Source organism: Akebia trifoliata, chromosome 7, assembly GCF_017979445.1.
Source record: "Akebia trifoliata isolate Shusen 1 chromosome 7, ASM1797944v1, whole genome shotgun sequence".
In the NCBI taxonomy this organism is placed as follows: Eukaryota; Viridiplantae; Streptophyta; class Magnoliopsida; order Ranunculales; family Lardizabalaceae; genus Akebia; species Akebia trifoliata.
The window spans coordinates 25,894,892-25,910,713 of NC_141381.1; the positions used below are offsets into that span (position 1 = coordinate 25,894,892).

The following is a 15,822-nucleotide window of genomic DNA, read 5'->3' on the forward strand; positions in this document are numbered from 1 at the left end:
TCTTGTCTTGTATCAATTCAATTGTCTTGGACGAGTCAATTCATCTCGGACAAGATAAATTTTTTAACTCGGTTTATAATAATTTATTTATGTATATTTAAATGAATATATATATATATATATATATATATATATATATATATATATATATAATTTTTTTTAATAAAATAAAAGAGATTAAAAGATGTTTAGTCATAAAATTATGTTTTATTTTTATAATAAATAGTTAAATTCTAACAAAATAGTTATTTTAATCAAAATTTACAAAATCCCGATTAACTAGATTTTTAAAATGTCGTTCAAGACATTTCGTTTATCTTATAAGATGGTGTGGAAGGTGAGATATCACATAAATCCTTCTTGTTGCTTAACGACACGGAGATGAAAGATGGAATGGGCGTGCCATCTCGATCTTGGACAAGATTTAAAACCATGCTTCCTCCAGAAAATAACTCATCATCAATATATCATTATATGTCAAAATTTGTATAGAAGTAGGGGAAATTTTCCTAGAAAAAATCAATTTTCCTTAAAAGATGAAATAAAAGAAAATGAGAGCTTATTAATGTAAAGAATTGGTACTCAATTAAAGGCTACTTAAGTGGGCCACCTGAACTTGATTTTTTTAAGGGAAAGAATTGATTTCCAACTACATTAATAGTTACTTGGTGGGGCCATTGCTTAATTTGCATGGAACAAAGGTAAGTGACTTAAAGAGACTGATGTGAAGTCTATCTCTATGCATCAAATGCAAACTTACCATCACTGGTGCAACCTAAATGAGGGTATGAGACTTTGAACCCAAAAGTTTCATAACCAAAGAAAATGAAATATCGATGAGGAACGTGTCAGATGCAAGTGGCCATTACAAAATGGGTCTCAAATCAGATATTTAATATTGGACCCACCATTTTAGATTCCATGACCTTGACTTCACCCAAATAGTTGACTTGGTTAGATAATCGTACAGTAACAAAAAATGGTGATTTTTTTTTTTGAAAAAATTGCATTTAAAACGTGACTTGCATCTCTAACGATTAAGACGATAAAAAAAAAACATGACTTTTTCATTTGTAGTAGAATTTATCACTTTTTCCAAAAATTTTTTTTTTTTTTTTTTTTTGTAGGAACATAAATTTAAACAATTTTTTTTTTAAATGTGGGATTTGATACATAATAGAATTTGATAATTTATAAATATAAAAATATGGGATTTGATTATAATATCTTGATTTTGTGAATTTTTATTAGATATATATTTTTTCATAACTTTTAATTAATTAATTTTTTTTATTCTCTTTTTTTCTCTTTTTTTTTCTTCTATTTTTTCCATTTTTAATGTCTTTTCGAAATTTTTTCTTGTCGATTTAAATCCGTACCTCAATTTTGTGACTATGGATAATCGTAATCGTCTGATTCATGTATATTTCATTTTATAATAACACCTATCCATTATTCATGATGTAAAATGTAGATGGGTCAATATCAATATGCAAAAGATCTCCATGGTAGGACACATAGAATGGTGATTGGAACCACAATGCAATGATCCCTTTAAAAATCCCATTAACTTAAAAAGCAAAAAAAAAAAAAAAGATTTTTTATATACTTAAAAGACAAAAAAGTTTGATATCTTCCCTCTCAAAATGCATTGATGCACACTTAATTAAATAAGGTTAGTTTGATGAACAATAAATGTGATTTGGTCTCCAATAGTTATAATCAGATCCAGTCATGAAAAATCATCCAATCTAGTATAAAGTTGATTGTGTATTAAACCCAACAAAAAGATTGGTCTATAGGGTTGGTGGGTCCCATTGGGTACACCACAAAGCATTTATTTAAAGGGAGGAGACATCAAACTTTTCCTCCATGTTCTCCTCCTCTTTATGGAGTGGGGGTGGCCCGACTTAATTGAGTCCGGAGAGGACATTGGCCCGACTTAATTGAGTCCGTATCCCTGCTATATATGTTAGGGTGAGACCGCTAAAATAGTAAAGTTCTTACTCAAACAAGCATGGTTTCAAATCTTGGTAGGACGTCTGGTCTCGTTCATGGAAGAGATCGAATTGTCTCATCTTGTACAAGATAAATCATTAACTTGTTTACAAAGATTTATTGCATATTGTCGAGATCATTTTTGTCTTGCCCTAGTATTGAGACACGTGTTCTAAAGAAACTAATGCCCCCTTGTGCAACATTGAGCCCGATATACACAAACAATATGGAATCACTGTAAATAATGATAAACTCTTGTTCGAATCGAGCACAAAAACAAGAAGAGATATTTAACTCTACTCCTACTAATTCAGAATCCCTAAGCAGTATGGTACGAACCTAGCACCCAAGTGCAATTGTTCAGTACCACTATTAAGATAGGGCAGGCCACAAAAGAAGCACGGTTTACAACCGAGTTGAAATGATCACAAGATAGGTTCGGATTAACTTGTAGATTGGTGAGTTACTAAGCTGGATCTTAGAATCTCAGACATAATAAGACAAGGAATTCAAGGCGATCTAAGCTCCTCATCATGCCAAATTTATAGTATTAAATGAGATATTTGAAAGTACTTATCAAATTAGATGAATATATGACATTCTTTGACTCACCCACCCCAAACATTGAAATTACATGAACTCAGCATTAAATAGATCGAAACACTATTAATCAAACTCAAGTGTTAACATTAATGAGGCATAGGCACAAAGTCCATGAGTATAGTCAATAACCTCTATCTAATTAACATTCCACTTGGCATTACACTTGAACCAATCATGTGCTGACACATGTCCTTAGATTCCAATTATAAAATCCATATCAAAGAGTGAGAGAGGGTTCAAAACATGATTTCTTTCAGGCATTCTAACTTTTAGATTATCTTCTACATTCTACACTGTTCATCATCTTCTATATTTTTTCATCTTTACTTTTATTGTTGCTGACTTAAACTTCAAAGGAACTTTGGCAAGCACCACACAAGGGCTTCATCTTTTTCTCTTTCTTATCGCCTACTATTCCAAAAATTGAATGAGTATAGAAACTACTTGTAGACACCCCTATTTTTGTTTGGGTCAAACCCGAGAACATCAAAACCTTTCGAAAATAGGCTTGACCAAAAGAAAATTTCAAAAAAATGTAAGACCCAACTTTCAAGAAGTCAAATAGTCTGAAGGACATTTTTAAAAGAAAATTTAAGCCTAGTCGAACTTTACCTTCGGTCAGACTATATTTAATCTTAGAATGACCTCATCCACACCAAAAGATAATTTTTGGTATGGTTGAACCTTACTTTCAGCTAAACTTAATTTTTGTTGAATTACCCATGTGTATTCGAATTTTATTAGGGAAAATGACCACATAATCCCTCTCCTTATGACTTTTCCCTTAAGAAATCTCTCATTTTTTTTGTCCTATTTATCCTTACTTCAACTCTCCAATAATTCCACCATTTTAGTCTTCTTGTAATTTTTCAAATCTTCTAACAAATATTTTTAATCTTACTTGGTCCCCACTCAAGGATAATTACCTATTTCACACAAGTTTGTTAAGACTCATTAGAGTGGATTCCTATTTTTACCTTTCTAATTTTCTTCAAAATTCACATGATTCCTATGACATTCAATGTAAATTGATTATCTTCCAAAGCCTATGATTACTTTATCCTAGACCATCAAGGTCAAGGTTAGAAGGTGAAATTAATATTTTTCATGAAGATTTTTCTTAGAATATTTCGGTAATCAAGGTTTTAAGACAAGTTTGCCCTTAAGGGTTTTCCCAAATCTTATAAATAGAAGACCCTTATAAGGTAAATAGGAGAAGCTCGTTTGGTGATCCAAAATTTTGCCCAAATCCATTTCTAGTCTCTCAAGCCTTCTTGTTCTCTTAAATCTCTCCCAAAATTCATAGAAGAAAAAAACTAAGAAGAAGAAGATTAAGGTGGGGTTAAACCTTTCATTTCCTATTTAATCTCCATATTCTCTCTCGCACCCCCCCCCCCCTCATATATATATATATTTTTTTACTTTCAAGCACTTTTTTTTATTTAGTCTACTTTCATATTTTCTGATGTAGTTATTTAAATTCTTAGCTAGAGGCTTAGGGGTAGAGAGTAATCCCTCTTAGAGGTAATCTCCCCCATTAAGTTCGCAATAAGTTCCTTAGGAGCATTAGATTAGGTTATTTTACATTCTTTATTTTCATGCAATTTAAATTCATAGTATAGATGCTTTACTTTCTTTATTTTTATTGTACTTTAAGGTTCCTAAAATAATACTTTTTCTTTTTTTATCTTCTTTGATGGCAATAGAATTAGAGAGTAACCTTCTTAGGAAGTAATCTTCTCTTGACGAGTCCATTTCATACATACATCTTGCATACACTCATTCTTAAAATGACGACAAGTAAGAGTATAAGTCTTTTTAAGCTTATATCCAATCTTTAAAACCAACAAAAATATTAAAAAATGGATAAAAAAATTTCATGCAGAAAACTTGATTCTCATATAATTTTATTCAATCCATGAACATCACCTAAGGATCAAACTAACAAATAAATCTCCATAGGAGGCGCATAAAATTGTTTTGAAGCTTTAGGACCCTAAATGATGAAATCTATGTGAATTTCCATCAAAGTCATAAGCTCACAAAAAAATTCAGCAAACACCTACTTCTAGTAGGGTTTGCTTATCATCATCTTTTGCTTATTTTTCAAAATAAAGAAATAACCAATTTTTCTAAAATTTTCTATGGCTTCCTCTATCTTTAAAATCCAAAAAAATGAGTTTCTAAATTCACTTTTGATCAATAATTGGTAACATCTTAGGATAGGAAGGACAAGGTGCTTAACACCTTCCTTGTCTCTCAACTGAACTCCCTTACCATAGAATCTCTAAGAAGATCTTTTCCCTATCCATTTGGATATGAGAGTCACTATAAGCTAAGAAAAAATGAATTTCAAAATTATTTTTATAATGTCCATTCACACCTTAATTGAATAGTGATGACTCCAAAACCCCGTGTAAATGAATTCAAACTACAAAGATTTCAAAGCCCACGTATCTACATTACCAAATCATTGTCAATAGAAAAAAAAAACTATTGGATTAACATCCAGCTTTTCATCAAAGGTCAGTTCACATCTTAAGGAGTGGAAAGTTCGAAAAAGCCTTTACACATATTTATAAACAAATAATTATATTTTTTTTAATAAAATAAGATATATTAAAATAGAATAATGATGAATGCACATGATTGGTACGCGTATGATGTGGCAAGGGTGCCGAATTACAGATTTTTTTCCTGTGTATCCCAAAGAAAAAGATTTATGGTTCTATGCCTTTGCCACTTTAGCCACGTACCAACAACATACTAGAAACCGCGTGCATTCATCAAGACACATTAAAATATGCTTAGCCAAAGGATTTTTTTATTTTAAATAATAAATATTTAAATTATAAAAATATATTTATTTTAATTAAAATTTACAAACTCAAGTTGACACAACTAAGTTTTACTGACTCGGTCAATTTTTTTAAAATATCATGTAAGTCATCTCGTTTGTTGTGTGAGATAGTGTGAAGATTGAGATGTAGAGTCCATTGGCCTTGATACTGAACAATACCAAGATGACTCAAGCAAGTCATATCCAATGGTGAAGCCAGGATTTTCTTATAGAGGGGACAAATTATACTTGTTCGATGAGATTGAAAAGTTTAAAGATGAGTGGTTTTGAAGGGTAAATTCAAGGATTTTTTGTTTGAGGTTGAAGAAAGTAACATTAGGTTATTTCTCATTAGTCTATAAGAGAAGACCTACGTGAAAGGGCAATGCCATTAGTTTAAAAACATATATAAGGATCTCAAATATTGATCAATATGCCAATAGGACTCTGTGACCTTGGTCTTTTCTTATAGATTAATGTAAACTTATATAATAATAAAAAGTAAAATAAAAAACAATTTCTTTGGAGCTTGATTGAAGGTTTTGAATGATTAGTGAATTTCCACATAACTCCCAAACTTAAAATTGAAATTCAACCGTGAAAAATAACTTTTTTCCAAAGTTCATAGAATTTTTTCCTCTACAAGCCTAAAGCATCGGATCATATTTTGGATGCTACAAGGTGAGCCCAAGGACCCTTAGTAAGGGTGAGATCCTTACTAACTTAAGGCTAGTTGGACTCTTGTTTATGATATATTTTGTTTTGTTTTGTTTTGTTTTGTTTTTTTGGATTGAGATACGCTAGCCTCTTAGAGAACCCAACCAATCTGTGGTGCACATGCAATCCCCTCCCCACACGACTAGGTAATTTATAGGATAAAATCACAGAAATTAGCCCCTAAGGAGGATTCAAACTCAAGCGTCTGAGACCTCCACTTCTTGAGATATTTTAGTTATTTTGTTATCATAAAATCATACATATATCTATACAGAATATGGGTCTACCAATACGGACTCGATCATTTTTGAGTTCGGGTAGCTATCTTAAGGACCCAATAAGAAGCAGACCTCCACTCGGTACCCGAATAGTTAATTTATAATATTATACTAAAATAAATAGTCTAATTAAATGCTTACAAAGAACTGTCTTCAAGTAAACATAGTTGAAGTAAAATTAAAATATAAAGAAAATGTCAAGTCTTTAATTTTTACCTTTTCTCTACATGCACATTCATTCATTTTTTGTACTTTTATAAAATTTCAATGATAAACAAAGGTTTCATACTATAACTTTGTATGATTTTATATTTTCAAAAGTTTGATTTGCTTGAAAATTTTATTGTTCATCTTAACTTTTAATTGAGGAATTACAAGATAAATTGTTATATTTATAAATAATTGTCTATTTTATTGGATATTCATAATTTTTTTCTCATTCAAAATACATAATCCATCTTAGTGGGTACTCGATGGGTATCAGATATTTATCGGGTCGGTTCTGGTTCCAAAGATCTCATACCCAAAACCGAAATCAATAGGAACTGGAACCGAGATTTCATTTAGGATCCGGTACTAGGTATATGTGGAACCATCCCATTGACACCCCTAATACAGAATATATAATATACTCTAGCTCGTTGGGTTGGGGATTGTTTGGCCCTAATCCGTCCTGTAATCAAAAGCTAGGGTTGAAATTTTTTGAGCCCAACCCAAGCTTTGTGGGCTAAAGATCAAGGCCCTGACTCATATATTTTTTCTGGGCCAGGCCTGGCCGGCTTAGCGGGCTCACGTAACACCCTAATTGTTGGAGCACTTGATGAACGCTACTTGGTGTAGTTGCACCCATAGTTAGCAATTCGGTGGATCGAAAAAAAACGGTACGGAAATAAATCGGGTACCATTCGGAATAGTAGTGCATAGGTTCTTTTGAAAATTCGACGAAAAAAACGCAGGACGGTAAAAATACGACACGGAAATAGTTCGAGAATGATTCGGATATACCAATTTTTAAAACTTTCAAAAATTCGGATATATATATAAACATGGGGGCGGTTCAAGGGCCATATGTAAAAACATATGAAAAAACAATGGTTTTTCAAAATATGGGTTAGAGGTTTTGGATTGAATTGATTTTTTGCAAGGATGGTCACTATGATAAGAAGATCATCCTCACAAAAAAATCAGCTCAATCAGAAACTTCTAAATCCATCAAAAGTGATTTACAAATTAGTGACAAAAATTGATAAAAAATCGACGATCCACATTCTAAATCACTTTTAATGGGGTTAGAAATTTCAAATTGGACCGATTTTTTTTTTTCAGATGATTTTCCTATCATAGAGATCATCCTTACAAAAAATCAGCTCAATCCGAAATTTTTAACCCATATTTTAAAATTTTATTAATATTACATTGTTTTTACATATGTTTTCTCATAGGTCCCTTGAACGTGACCCATAACTTGCACCTCGGCCTCTTCTCAAAACCTTAAATGCCTAAACCCTAAAACCTTGGAAGTGCAGTTGCAGAGCTTGGAATCGATGAAATTGGACAGATCACTGAAACTGTTCGAAGTTCTGTAGTGGATCTCAATCGATTCGGAAAAGTTGTGAAACTCGCTACGTTTCATCCATTCTCCTCCAATGCAACGCGGTTTCTGAAGGTGAGTTGGTTGAAATTTCTATGTTTGTTCACTCGCCATGTTTCGATTCTTCTTGGTTGATCATCTGGTGAGCTATTTAGGTTCCGTTTGTATCCATTTTCGTTATTGTTTGATTAACGGATACCACTTGTTGTGGCTAGATCTCAAACCACACACGGAAACGATTATTGAAATTAATCCCTTCCAACAACCAATCCCCAAGAATGTGTTGCAAAGCAAAAAACAAGTAATAATAAAGCAAATAGAGAAATGATCACAACCACAACACAAGATATAGGTGGTTCACCCACAATGGGGTTACATCACCCACAATAGGGTTACATCAACGGGCAAGCTGGCAAGTAGAAATCTGCTACTCAAGGAACAAATTACAAGAATGGAAGTTTATACTTACCTCCAACTCTTCAGTGAAACCCACCAAATCTCTACACCCAACTCTAATAAGAATCCAAACAATAAATCGATCTCACTCTTGTCGTCACAAGCCTATGACTACAATGTGAAGATCACCCTCAACAACCTTGAGCATTTAGGTTTTACAAAAGAAGAAAAATGCGTACATAGAGACTCAATGTTTTCTCACACCCTCAAAAAAAGAGAAAACCCCCTAAAACCCTTTTATGGACCATAACTCCCATCTAGGGACCCTATTTTGTTTCTCACAAGTTAATAAAAGGAAATACCAAAAATACCCCACATAAGTGGAAAAACCCATCAACCTATAGAAACAAAAGAATGGTGATTTTTTATCACCAAACCCAGCACAAATGAGGTCGCAATTTAAAATACATATTAATCAAACTATAATCAAGTACTATTCATATTTCAAAAAAATAAATAAAAATAAAATAATAAAAAATATGAATAACTCTCGACTCTTGCACTGAGTAAAGCTAAAGTTTACGGAGAGATTGAATGTCTGTAAGAAGGAAAGCACTGTGATGTAATGCAAAATATTTTTAACTTTTATATATACTATTTAGGTGGAATGTGCAAATGCACATGTATTACAAAAATTATAATTTATGCATGATTAAATTTTTTATAATTACTATAAAAATTATTATAAAATATTAGGAAAATTATAAAAAGGGGACCAAATTTCTAGTTATTTATAAAAAATAAAGAATTAAAAAAAAAAATGATTCAAATTGTTGGACTGGCCAATGTTTTAGTAGCCCACTAGACAGTCCAGTGTTTTATGTTATTTTATGAATTTGAATGACAAAAATGCCCAAAGGCCTTAATAGGTAGAGGGGTACTATCGATTTTTTTTATTTAAAATACAAAATAAAAAGTTGAACGTCCAACGAGTTACTAAAAACTGTACAATCCAACGTTTTAATTCTTTTTGGGTATATTTTAAGATTTGGCATTTTTTATAATTTATGAAAACTTGGCCCCCTTTTTTGGTAATTTTTCATAAATTTTTTTAATGGATAAACTATTTTTTATTATCATATTTTATCATCTTATATATTGTAAGGGTCTTTTCGTCATTTCAAATATTAACTAAGGTGATTTGGTGTCAACAAACACCTATTTGGCCTTTTCTCATTATAATGGTATAATATAATAGAGGAACTAACATTGTGGAAAACAAGACGTGGATTCTCTAGAGTGACTTTGGAGGCCAATTGAAAAGGATGTAACGCTTGGGTCAATTATGCATATACATATATATAATAAAACACAACTGAGTTGTTATAGTTTTGTGTTTTTTCAGTTGGTGATAAATGTCCCATCAGCTATAGTTTTGAGGTTGGACAAATGTCCCATCGACCTACAACACATTTTTTTGTCTTTCTTCTTCACTCCTAACTTTATTATATATCAATTTAACCCATTTTATTATCTTTTAGTTTTTACCTCGTAACCTAAATTATTAATAGAGATTTACTGGGTAAACTCAGCTATTGCATTTTTATTACAAAAACTCCCTTGGAGTTCTAACAATTTCAAGGGAACCTTACTTTATGAAGTTTGTTACCCACCAAACCTCACTTTATCAAATTTGTTATAGAGTGAACCCTGGAGTGAGGATCCGTGTCATAAAATTCAAATTTATGCAGATAATTTGTTGCTTAACATACCTTGGAGTGGATTCTAACCACATCAATTTGTGGCATCCAAACACATAATCTGATGCAACAGGGTTGTGAAGGACAAAATTTTAAGAATTAAAAAAATCATATTTTGCTAGGCCACATCTCCTTTTTTGTTTATATCTTGTATCATAATTTTTTGCAGGACAAGATTTGTCCCCAATCAACTTGATTAATGTAAAACAATTTGCACAGAGGGTAATGGACCTCTCTGAATACAGAAAGAGGTTCCATGAATATTTAGTGAATAAAATGAACGACATTGCACCAAATTTGGCTTCTCTTATTGGTGAAGTTGTTGGGGCATGTTTGATTTCTCATGCTGGAAGTCTCACCAATTTGGCCAAGTGCCCTTCTTCTACCCTTCAGATCCTCGGTGCAGAGAAAGCGCTTTTCAGGTGTTTATTCGGTATCTGACCTTATTATCATCAACTAGAAAGATGGCATGTGCAAATGAACATATATCAAAAGGACTTATCTATAATTTAAAAAATTGAAGAAGACAATCACGTTGTAGAAAAATGATATTTTTGTAATTTTGAAAACTAACAAATGTGATTATAGGGTTGTGGGCATCAATTTTCTTGGTTTTTAACCAAAATGACTATAATTATATTAAGTTAAATATAAAGGAGGGGGCATTTTTGGGATCCAAAATTTGGTATCGAACCACTTCTTCTCCGCCTTCTCTCATTATAATAGTAAAGATTTGGCATATTTTTGCTTGGGGACCTTTTTCTGCATTTGGCTAAGTTATGAACCTGCACGTCTTTCTTTCTGTGTTTGAAATCTTTTTGTTCAAATTACAAACAAAATAGTGGGCATTTTTATCGATTGAGGTTTGAAATTCCATCTCTTTAAGGAAGTCATTGAACCAATTGTGAGAGGTACTATCCACCCTTTACTATTTGGACAAACCGACACTATTAAAATCAACTTCTTTGCTTTTTAATGTCTATATTCTCATCCCAATCTTCCTCAACAATATTGTTGTATCCAGGGCACTAAAAACCCAAGGAAACACTCCCAAATATGGTCTCATCTTCCATTCTTCATTTATTGGTCAGGCATCTACATGAAACAGAGGTCGAATGGCTCGTCATCTCGCAAACAAGTGTTCTTGCATCTCGCATTGACTGTTTCTCAGGTAATTCAACTTGTCTTTGTTTCAGATGTACACATCTACTCTTTCTCGTATTTGTTCGTATGTTTGTTGGATGCCTCATTGCATCACCTTTTGAATACAGAGATGAATACCTCTATTTTCGGAGAGAAGCTTCGTGAACAGGTTGAGGAGAGACTGGACTTTTATGACAACGGGATTGCACCTCGCAAGAACATTTATGTGATGAAAACCGCTACTGAAAATAGTAATAATGGTGAGCAAGGGGAAGAGTATGGTGGAGTGTCTTTTCTTCTAGGTTTTGACTGCTGATCTCATTGTTGTTAATTTATGGGTATTTTAGGAATACCCCCTTGCAATATGCAAGATTAGGTTTACCCCCTTGACCATAAGTCAACATTGCTTTCTCTTGATGATCTAACAGTTAAATTTTGACTTAGTAATTTAAGTATTAGAAGATCATTTTGTAGAAAAAAAATTAAAATCTCCGGAATCATTAAGAAAATGCAACGTGGAGTTATGGCCAAGAGGGTAACCTAATATCACCAATTAAACAGGGGGTGTTTCTAAAATACCCTTAATTTATTTGGTGGCTGTACATATGTTTCGTCAAAGATGTTGGCCTCGAGTGGTGTCTGATTGAGGATAATTTCGAGAGAAAATATGTAATGCCATCATTTGGAATTTAAACAAAGCAAGCCTTCAACCCTATGAAATGGAGCCTTTGCATGATTGACCTGTTTCAGATTATCACAACCATCCAATTTATTGACCTATTACAGTCATCTACCATGATTTAATTTTGATCCTTCAAAAGAAATTGATGGATTGTCCAAATTGCATGGTCAAGTTGTTTTCAGCAAAAACATGTGCATGGGGTGACATGTCTATATATGGCAGTTCTTTTTTTCTCTTTCCTCTTATCCTGACTGTAAGTACATTAACAGATGTAGAGAAGACTCGGATGGATATCGAAGATGGACCAGCTGAAGTTTCGGGAAAGAAAAGCTAGAAGAAGAAATCAAAAGGTGAGGAGGCCCCATTCAATGGTGAGCCCGTAGCGTATGATAAGCACATTGCTGTAACCAATGGAGATGCTTCCGAGCCTGAAACAAGAAAAAAGAAAAAGAAGATCAAAGATGTAGATGTAGAAGTAGAGGATCAACAGACGGCCAGTGAAGTAGAAAGAAAAAGACTGCAAAAAGAGATGTATAAGTTCTTGTTAAAGTAGTTACTATAATTTCAGTTAGAAGTGTCTTTTTTTTACAGCTTTTTCTATGTTGCATCGAATTTTGAGATTGAAAATTTTCTCGATTCATGTCGAAGAAATGAGTAAATTGTAACATTGACATCCATTTGCTTATTTTGATGGTTCTTTGATTAAATAGATGCTTCACAGTGGGACTGGTATTGATCAATTCAAGACAAACTTTTGATTTTGATCAAAATGAATCAAACATCTCATCAAGCATTTTGATCAAATCAATCGTCTTATTTTATTTACAACTCCATCCATTCGAATGCCATTGGTCTATTTCTATTGCTTCCTACCCCGTGTCTACAATCTGAATTGAAAATTTCAAAATAGGAAGGCACGAGTCAAGCGTGTCCGACTGAAGATGACTTACCTGCTCCATTCACCCTATCTCGAATACTCAAACCACAAACTTGTACTAAGCGAACGAATTTGCAAAATTGCTCATTCTTGAAATTTGGCAAATCTTGTACCAATAAATTAGAGAAACCAATTGTATCATTGCAGTTTGCTGAATTTTTTAAATTGGATTCAGCCAACTCATTGTAATCTTTAGGTTAATCAAAATGTAAAGATAATTCTCTAACTAGACACGTGGCGTTTTGAATTTATTTCACGCCTCCTACATTTCTGTCAAAATTTGAAATACCTCTTTGGAAATGCCACGTGTAATCCAATGCAGAGGGTTCATTCAAAATTTTGAAGCGGGCTGTCCACTCCGCTTCAAAGTTTTTTCCACTAAGAACTGATTTTGTTCTAGAGTGGAAAACTGCAAATCCAAATTCAAGCTGAACAAACCGATGAACGGGATAACATAGCTCCAGAGCTAGTAGTTGGTGGAGCCATCCACCTTGGGCAGCTGTTTCAAAATATGGTGAAACTCTAAGAGCAGTAATGTTCAATCCATTTTGGAATCATGCTTTCCATTATAAAATAGTTCAATTTCTATTTTTTAAACGTTCGGATATAACTGTCTTGATAATGTGGGACACCCTCAACCGTTTCTAATAGTTATAGAGAGTTACAAGAAAAATGAACAACAAAGGATCTTCTCCCTCTATAAGGGGAGAAATTTTGAAGGACTTCTTTAAATCACTATTCACCTTTTTTAAATACCTATTTTATCTTTCTTTTTTTCATAAATGTCATTTTTGATCTTCTCTTTTTATGAAATATATTTTAAATACCATTTTTATCCCCAATTAATTTGGGAATGGATGCTCCGTAACTCTTTTTTCCTGTAGTGCCTTGTAATGCTTTTAGACTGTTAAGAGGGTGCCACATCAATTACACACTCAAATTAAAGAGTTGAAAATTGGAGATTCAATGAACGTTCGTTTTCAAAGTCTTGGATCATGTTAAATTAATTTTTTTTAAACCTTTTTTTTTCAAATCTGATCTAAACGATAAGTACAAGCGATATGAAATGTTTTTTTTTTGTTTTTTTAACATGTGATATTTTGTGGATGGTAGAAGAAGCCTAAAGGACACTACAAGGAAACAGACAGTGTTTTAAAGAATGAATAGTGATTTAAAGAGGGGGTTGGTTGAAATTCAAAGTGGTTTGGAGGGATTCAATCTTCAAATTTTGAAGAAGATTCAAAGTTGATGGAAAAATTTAGAGATGTTGGTTGAAGATGCTCTTAACAAAATATCTCCATTTTATTGGTCAGTCAATTTAAGTGTCAAATTCTTGTAGAAGCATGTATCAAATAATATACTTTATTTCATCGACGGGACTCTGATCCAATAAAATGTAAATAATATTTTATATATATATATATTAAATATATAAAATTTATTTATATTTTGTAGATTAGACCGGATTTGGTCTGATCCAAAACCAATTTGATAGTTATTATATCAGATTCGTATCCTATTATTGAGATTCGAAAAAGACTCAATCCGACAAGGATTTGAACCCATTTTTATTGGATTATTTCCCCCAAGTCCAAACCAATCCTTATCAAATAGGTCCCAAATCGATAGATTCAGATTAAATCCTACAAAATTCATCAGCAACCCAATTCTAAGTTCGATACTAGATCAACCCAATACAATCCAACCCCTTGGGGTTGGATCAATGGCATTTTTGGATCGATAAGCGGTTGATGCCCATAGGTCATGAGTTCGATACCCAATATGAGCATTAATTTCTCAGGGGCCACCAGAGAGGGTGCACCCTCACTTACTTGGTGCTTGTGATGCGCGGGCGTTGCACATTGACAGCACAGCCCCACTTAATGCACATGAAATCTCATTGGCTGTTTTGAAAAGTATATGTAAAGTTCAAGTTTCCATGAAATGATTATGACCCATTAGTACCCATAGCTTTTCTTTACATGTAAAAGGGCAATCTTTATAGTTTTAGCAAAGGAAACAAGCACTCCTATGTATTTGATTTCTCTCCTGGGTTTTGGCCAATTTACGCTGCGTTTGAATTGAGAGAAATGGAGAAAAGAGAAGAGAAGAGAAAACAAATGAGTTTCTCTCCATTTCTCTTATTTGAATTGTAAGTGGGAAGAGAAGATAAAAGAATTGGAGAAAGGAGGAGAAAAAAAATGTGAGTTTTCTTTCTCTTCAAAAATGAAGAGAAGAGGAGAGAAACCCTTTTAAAATATTTTATAATTTCAAAGTTGTCCTAAGTTCTCTTCTATCAATCTAAATATAGTGGAGAGAAATTGAATTTCTCTTCTCCCCACTACTCTCAATCTAAATACAGCCTTAGGGTTTTGGTCCATCCCTTTATCTCTTCAAAGCCATATAATATCCACCATTATAAAACAAAACAAAGTATCACTCTCATACAATAAATTGATTCCCCTTTATTTCTTATCAAAAGTGGCCACCAAGTGATATTTGCTTGAGCTAGGGAGCTTTGAGGCACAAGCAACAAAAGTGGTGGGGCTACTACATGTTAGTTTAGTTGGACATGTGATTAATAAGAAAAGTTTGAACTTGTGTCAATTAGTATCATTGGCTTCCTCGTGTTTTGTACGAAAATGCTCTAAAGACCCTGAACCCATCATGGTTCTAAATCTCATCCGAAATCGAGTTATGTCATTTGATATATCTCAGTATCATCCACCAACAAGACGGATAGACAAGTCAAACGTATCAGATGAGATTTAAAACCTTGATTCATTTTTTTCATTGTTGAACAAGATAACTCAAATGTATCGAAAAACTCGTCCGAGACGAATTGGTCTCGTTCATTGACAAGACGAGACGTCAAAAT

General features: G+C 32.9%; 1 protein-coding gene across 1 annotated transcript; it reads left to right on the forward strand.

Moving 5' to 3' along the window:
- The first annotated feature begins 7,944 nt into the window (after positions 1-7,944).
- Positions 7,945-12,692, forward strand: LOC147398588 (uncharacterized). The gene is made up of 5 exons (XM_086447829.1): positions 7,945-8,101; positions 10,352-10,604; positions 11,274-11,353; positions 11,454-11,585; positions 12,277-12,692. Exons 2-5 carry the CDS (start codon positions 10,408-10,410, stop codon positions 12,339-12,341), a joined length of 474 nt encoding a protein of 157 aa, XP_086303955.1. The 5' UTR covers positions 7,945-8,101; positions 10,352-10,407; the 3' UTR covers positions 12,342-12,692.
- The last annotated feature ends 3,130 nt before the right edge of the window (positions 12,693-15,822 follow it).